This window comes from Solanum stenotomum, chromosome 2, assembly GCF_019186545.1.
Source record: "Solanum stenotomum isolate F172 chromosome 2, ASM1918654v1, whole genome shotgun sequence".
Classification (NCBI taxonomy): domain Eukaryota; kingdom Viridiplantae; phylum Streptophyta; class Magnoliopsida; order Solanales; family Solanaceae; genus Solanum; species Solanum stenotomum.
Genome location: NC_064283.1, coordinates 24,395,202 through 24,403,077, shown reverse-complemented (window position 1 = coordinate 24,403,077; position 7,876 = coordinate 24,395,202). Strand labels below are relative to the sequence as shown.

At 32.9% G+C, this 7,876-nt stretch overlaps 1 protein-coding gene across 1 annotated transcript; it reads right to left on the bottom strand.

The window, feature by feature from the left end:
- Positions 1 to 378: 378 nt before the first annotated feature.
- Positions 379 to 7,312, bottom strand: LOC125855833 (uncharacterized). Its single transcript, XM_049535517.1, has 7 exons — positions 6,964 to 7,312; positions 6,763 to 6,831; positions 5,115 to 5,183; positions 4,536 to 4,792; positions 2,559 to 2,765; positions 1,638 to 1,878; positions 379 to 525 (listed from the first exon to the last, which is right to left on the bottom strand). The coding sequence occupies exons 1-7, from the start codon at positions 7,310 to 7,312 to the stop codon at positions 506 to 508; spliced, it is 1,212 nt and encodes a 403-aa protein (XP_049391474.1). The 3' UTR covers positions 379 to 505.
- Between the last annotated feature and the right edge of the window lie 564 nt (positions 7,313 to 7,876).

The following is a 7,876-nucleotide window of genomic DNA, read 5'->3' as shown; positions in this document are numbered from 1 at the left end:
TTCATTGATGGTCATTTAGCCGTTAGAACCTTCAAGTAAAACAACAAATTAGGGGTGTTATAACTAATTTTAGCGGCCAAAATTCCTGTCGTTGATTGCAATACTTTTTAACAATCAAATTTCCTGTCACAAATTTCGATCTAAATTATTACATTTAATTTGTAGTTGTTATATATCTTTTCCATCATTTCTAAAAAGAACTAATATGATCAGTTCATATAAATTCTTTTCACATCCAATTGAAAATTTGATATAAAATTATATTGTTAATAATAAATTAAAGAACACATTGATTTAATTACTAAAAACTTATATGTTCGACACAATATCTTAAAAAAAAAGCATACACGTTCAACATAATAAAACATGTGTTCGACATCTATAAAATCCTAGAAATTAAGAAAATGACATTAAGAATAACTACAGATAACGTCTTTGCACCAACAATAAAAATATAATATTCTTTGTTGCACGCTCCACATTATCTTTCACATGATCTTGTTCTTTAATCTTCAAAATCTTCATCTGTCAAAACAACAATTTAAGTAAATTAATTAGTAACGGAAAAAAGTTTGAACTTACAGATTAATTCTCTTGAATAGTTCCTGATCTATTTTCTGATGTATACAACTAGAAACATATTTACAGTTCTAGTTCATGAATTCTAGATAATTTCTCTACCCAACCTTCTACATTGAGGATCTCCACTGGCAGCCAACAAGAGATGTATTACTTTCACATTAACATCTCATACAGAGGGTGGTTGGTACTTCCTCATTTAAATATTTATTCAAGTGAATGCTTCCTCATACCCCACCTCTTTCACAAAACCTGGGCCTCTTTCCAGATTAATGGAAGGAAAGAGAGAGATTAAAGTGGACAGACATGAACACAACACACATTAAAGTGCTTCAACAAAGAGAATGTAAATATACTAACATCAAATAAAGAAGACCAGAAATCCTAGTCCTAGTACTAGGACTGAAAGTTGAAGGAAACAAAACATAGATAAGTTGTTGAAATGGAGAATGCAAGTGGATCAGATGAAACAAGCTTGCAGCTGGATGACAAGCAAGAAGTTAGAAAAACTTAAACAACTAATTACCACAGTGGAGAATGACACAAACATGATCAAATATATTTAAAGTTGCAGGGCAACAGAGAAAGGGTAATGTAGAAGTGTGTGATGTTTGAGATTAACTACTAATACTATAATAATAAAAGGCAAATTATATTGACAATGATATTATAGAGGACAAAGTCATACAAGGACCTAATCAGAGGAGAGATCTTGATTTTCTACCAACAACATATACAGAACAATAACCATATTGATACCTACTTTTACATTTGAAGATGTTATAACAATCTCATTGGTATATACAGAAATGAACATAAAATCAATATTTTAGCTTTGTGGATATTATAACTAAAGTGATATTGATTTTAGTTATATATAGAAATGCTAGAGTGAGAATGCCAGAATATACAGAATATTTAAGATAACGCAATGCACTAAAGGAAAATAGGTAACTCATAGCACAACTGTAATAACAAAGCCCTTATCAACGAGAAGCAGCATCACTTCATTCACACACAATACACATGTAATAATAACTAATAGTATGTTTACTAACCTGATGGAATTGATGGAACTGATGAAGACTGACGGATCACTATATTTTCAAGGTGTTCATATTTACTCTCTAGAATATCCATGCGTTTTTGTAGTGATTCCTTTTCTTTTCGAGTTGTTTTCAGCTCTTCCCACAATGCAGCCTTTGAGGTGGTACCGCCTTTTAACTCCTTAGTTGTTATTCCACCACCAAATCCAACTACGTGACTTTTGCATTGAGGTCCAAAGCACCTTTCCACTACCTCAATATTAGTAAGAGATGGTTTAGATTGTACAAGCTCATGAATTTCAGCCTATAAAATATAAGAATATTTAAAATAATGCAATGCACTAAGTAAGAGTAAGGATGTTAAATGAAATTAAAATTGATATAAACATACATATTTTTCGACGGTTTCAGGTTCGACAAGCTCATTTCCCTTCTTAGGTGTCTCAAAGAAAATAGTTGCCATGTTTGGTGGATTACCATCTTTGCCTCCCTTCACGATTAAAAAATAAGATATTTTATAGAAATAGGAGAGGTTTCTTTATAGGGTTGCACAATTTATTTACCATTTTGTAAACAATCTCTCTAATAGGACTGCTACCCGTACGATGAGGCATACACAACTTAGACCTATTGACTGAGTTTCTTGTACTTGTGTCCTGCATTAACAACACAACAACTGAAATTATCACAATCCTGTTTAATGATTCTATATTTAATGTGTACTTTTAAGCTCAGTGGGAAGAGGGTAAAAGAGAACAGAAGCACAAAAAAACACCATTGCAATTTTCTTTGGTAGATCTTGTGGATAGAAGACATCAAATTTTTTTATCGAAATCAAGACTCAATTTGTACATGGTATAAATTATTCCAAAAAACTAATCATATGTGACTAGAAATAGAATGATATTTGTTAATAACTATATGAAGTCTTACCTTAAATTTTTGAGATAAAAAATGTTCCTTGACCAACCATTCCCAATCACTCTTGTCTACTCCCATTGGCACATCTTTAAGAACCTCGTGCAATGATTTAGATTTCACATTCTTGTGCAATGATCCTCTCCAATTATTCCAAAGCTTTCTCATATGTTGCAAAACATTATCTCTTTGATCATTCATGTCATCACTGTCAAACTTCTCCTAAAATAGAAAAAATACCATCAAAATCTCTTGAATAAGGGAAAACAAGGCATCAAAGTATAGATCACCTAATAGGTAGTAACCTAGAAATTTTAGGAACAGAAATCAAAATTTCAAATAAATAACAACCACAAGTTGTCTGTTTAAAACCTATAGCTTACTCACATCACTATTGTATAGTGTTTGAAATAGCGTTAAGAGTAAAGTAGCGACACAAGCGAGTGGCCTGAAGCATGACGTGAAGGAACAAAAACTACTATAATAGAATCCTAGCAATCCGATCTTGCTGGAGAAGAAATTGAACTTAGCATAAATTTTAGGAGATCACTAAGCTTAGCTAGTTCAATTATATTATAGAGAAGTAAAGCCACATGGATTTGACCAGGTAATGACTGTACACGTTTATTAATCAAGGTTGGGCAAGGACAAATACATCATGATCAGGAGAGATAATAGATGAAGTTTTTGTTAGTTATCTCTAGTCTCTATGTTATGTGATTCAATAGTAACATAATATTTCTTCTTCTTGAAAAGAAAGTAAGCCACAACAGTAGCATAATTAAAAAGGAAGTGGCTAACGGGTGAAAGAGTGAAAAAACCCGAGGACTTTGTAAGTGACAACCTTTAACAATGGCTCAACAGTCTGATGGTTTTGGTTGTTTATTCTTTAAGATGCTTCATGTATTGTAGTGGATGGAGATACTTTTCATGTTGTACATGACATTTTCAGAATAGGGATGCTGTTGAAATAAGTAAATGCTACCATAATTTTAACTACCCCTAAGGTCTCAACGTTGTCCAATGTTAGTCAATATAGACCTACTTCATGCTATAATATGATCTAGAAGTGTATATCCAATGTGTATTCAACTAGCAAATAGAGATTCATGGAGATACAGTGAAAAAGAATAAGATTTGTGTTGATCAACCTTATTTAAAAGACCCCACTCATCTATTTATGTCATGTTAATGGAAAAAAGAGTTGTGGAGGAAAGTTACAGGTGGCTGGGTATTAGTAGCTCAGGCAAAGTCAAGGAAAGTCTATAATGGATCAACCAATGACACTGAACCAAGATCAAGAAGTAGATTGTGGAAGGGTAGTTATGGAATTGTGATTTACTCCATATTACATAACAAAAATTAAAGATTCATTAAAGACAGAAGTACAACATATACAATTTATTACCAAAGAAAGATTATCAATAGTGAAAACCGCCAAGAAGGCCAAGAAATGTATATACTTAGTAGAGGCTTTCGATGAATAGGTGTATCCTCCATCAAACATTAAGGTCCTCAAGTAACAGTTAGTGTCAGCTCAATACTTAACGAAGTACATATCAATACACTGCTATGACTGAAAAATGTCCAAATTTTGTTAAGATGAAGGTTACACATTGATTATAACATAAAATTGAAAAACAATCATTGATAGTTTTTACCAACTGCATAATCATATTAACTATAGCCACACTAAACTAATAATATTAACATCCAAAGGAATTACAATGGAAGAATAAAGTTAACTTTTCAAAAAGCCTCTTATTAGCAGGTAGTAGCAAGAGATTTAACTATCAAATAGGCTAACGAGAAAAGACGAAATGTGAGAATTTTTATCTATCCATTGAAACTGAGTAACTATACTTTGTTATTAAAGGAGAAGGAATGTGAAATCAAGAGTCATGTTTCAAACTAAAACATCCAATACTTTTTGAAAAGGGATTCTTGACAGTTATCAGTAAAAAGAAGAGATAGATGTGTTGTAATCCTTACAGTAACAGCTGCCCACATGTGCTCAAGCTTATGCTCTTCAATGTCCATCCATGAGTGTACCCGGAGTGGACAGATATTACGATCACGAACTATCAAGCCCAAGTGTCTCGTAAATGAGGTGTGATTCTGCCCGACGACTCGATTTTGACAGAAAGTGACTTTTAATTTTTCTCCAGGTCTCAATCGCAAAACATTCTTACAAATATTTGTTCCCCTCACATTCTTTGCCCTTTCTATTTCACATGGACCTGCAAAATCTATAGTAAGGAAAACCAAACAAGAAGTTCAATCCCACTGTAGCACAAAGTGAAGAATGAGACAACTGGAACATACTTGAATCTAAATGACTGGGATAAGGAGAGTTCTATAGAATTTGTTGGTCTCCTAACTTCTTTTAAAGATCTTATTAACAGTGAGGATAGCTTGAAATGGAAGGGGAAACAATTTGGTCTTTTCACAGTGAAGTCTTGTTACTCTTAGATTCTCGGGGCCTATGGAAGCGAGGTAAGATAATATTTTAGTTGCTTTATAGGTAACAATGCAGAAACTATTAGAAAATACGTAGAAGACAATACATACTAGTTTCAATTCCCTCAGCATCTTGTACCACTTCAACCACTTTTTTTGCTTTTCTAGATTCAAACAAACCTGCAAAACTAACTGTAAGTCAAAATCCCCAAGAAATCAATTCAGCTTACTAAAAAAAGTTACACAAATAAAATAAAATAGTAGTATCACTTCTTTGATCTTGACGAGACACTTCAGTCACTTTTTTAGCCTTGTCAAATTCAATCAGACCTGTAAATTTTGATGCAAGTCAATTGAAATAAGAAGTTCATTCCCATTACTAACAAGAAGGATAAAAAGGAAATTAAATAAAGCAAATAAAAGTAGTGGTGTAGGTGAAATAGCCCATAACCATAGTGACATAATCTCAAAGGAAAAATGCACAACATAGAATCACAAGGAAGTAGTAGTCAATGAAAAGAAGAATAAATTGAATAACACTCAGGATAATAATGCTGACAATAGTCGCAACAAAAAACTGGTATAATTCAAACAAGCTTCTAACTTAGCAGAGATGTTCCCACTACAGAGAAGTCAGGTAAACTAGATCAGGCTTGGAGATGCAAACACAAGGTATTTTTACTCAGTTATTAAACAGAGACAATTGAAGCAAGCTATTGAAAAACAACTGGAAATATTGAAACTTCTTAATGCAAAGGATGTTAGGAAAGTTGTGTGTAGTATTGATATGAAAAGCAGTCCTAGTCCTGATGGCTATGGTAGTGATTTCTACAGAGAAGCTTGGGATATCATGGGAAAGATGTTGCTAAAGAACTGTTGGATTTCTTCTGGAATGGTCAGTTAATAAGACGGATAAATGTTATTAATATTGCCCTTATCTCGAATGTCCTTGTTCCTGAAAATGCTAGTCAGTGCAGACCTATCTCGTGTTGTATTGTGATATATAAAGTCAAACTGATTTGTCAAAAACTAAAATATGTGTAAGTTACTTGGTAGCAGAGAATCAATCAACTTTTGTTCAAGGGAGATCTATGGTCCACAATGTCTTAATATATCATGACTTATGAAGGCATTACAATAGGAAAACCAGTCTCAGATGTTTGATGAAGATTGATCTCCAAAAAGCATATGACATGCTGAGTTAGAAATTTTCGAGGAAGCTTTACTTGGTTATGGATTTTCAGATGGCTTTGTGAAATTGATTATGATATGTAACACCTCCCATGTATTCTGTTATGGTGAATGGGGTAGAAAATGGTTATTCGAGGAAAAATGAGGAATACGACAAGGGGACCCCATGTCTCCCCTGCTATTTATATTGGTTATGGAGTCTTTAACTACGGCCTTGAAGATTATGAGGGGCTTACCAAACTTCAGATTTCATCCAATGTGTAAAAAAGTTAAGCTTACAATATGTTTATTGCAGAAACACTGCTTATGGAACTATCATATGCTAACATATCTATTGCAGATGGAAGCAAGGCAAGATAATATTTTGACTGCTTTACAAGTAACAACATGAAAATATTACATAAAAGAAAATACATACTAGTTTCAGTTTCCTTAGCACCTTGAGCCACTTCAAACACTTTTTTTTCTTTTCTAGATTCAAACGGACCTGCAAATTTAAGTGCAAGTTATAAAAACTAACAATTCAATTCAACTAACAGAAAAAAGTTGCACAAATAAAATAACATACTAGTATCACTTTTTTGAGCAGATCGAGGCACTCCAATTACTTTTTCTGACTTATCAAATTCAAATGCACCTGCAAATTTTGATGATAGTCAACCAAAATAAGAAGTTCATGCCCATTATTAATAACAGAAAGAATACAAAAAAAGATTAAGTAAAGAAAGCCAAGCAAAATTTCTTGATCAAACATATTAACTAGACTAACTCTTTTTCAAATTATCACTTCTTTGAGCATCTCGAGTAATTTTTGATTCTTGAAAGAGGGTGTCATCATCTTCCATTGGATAAAAATTAGGAGGCACAGGGATACTAGTCTTTGCTGACTTATTTCGACTAGAAGTTGTTGTATTACTTCTATTTTTGTCAATCAGAGTAGATTTTTCAACATTAATTCCTAAGGTTTGTCCTCGAGCCGTTGCACCACTAGTCAAAGTGTATTGATTCATTTCAGCTCCTTGATGGAAGGGAGCATTGTCTTCCTTTTCATCAAAACAAGGATGCACATGGAAACTATTGTCTGCTAGTTTATTCAACTTAGAAGTTGTGGGTGGCATTGTAACTTCTATTTTTGGAAATCGAAGTCCTTTGTTCAGCATTAACTCTTGTAGTGCTCATAACTTTCAAACTTTGACCTAGTCCCTTTGCTAAGGCACCAGGCTGAATGAGTCCATGCTTGGAAATTTTTGAAGCTTGTCCCATTTCATACTTCAGAGTTTTTGAGGGATTCATGTCAACCTAATACAAAATAATAATAATAATAATCAAAAGATCAAATAGGTAAGGAAGTTTTTCATAAGATGAAATATTAACTGAAAACGCATTCAGAAAAAGACACATGTACATGTAACACAGGTTCCTCGCATAAACCATTAAAACTTTAGTAAAATCAAGGTAACATTAAAGACCAAGATTATTAAATAAATTTTCACAGAAAATACTATAAGAATCATTACCATAATAAATTAATAAAGTAAAAGCAAGCATGGTAAAGCTGCAAACCTTAATGAGTTCTTTTTCTTTTCATTTGTGTAGAGTTATCTAACTCTTCTAAGTCATCATCCTTTTTTTCCAATATATCAAAAGAATCACGAGGTTGAACATTTTGCACTATATGCCAA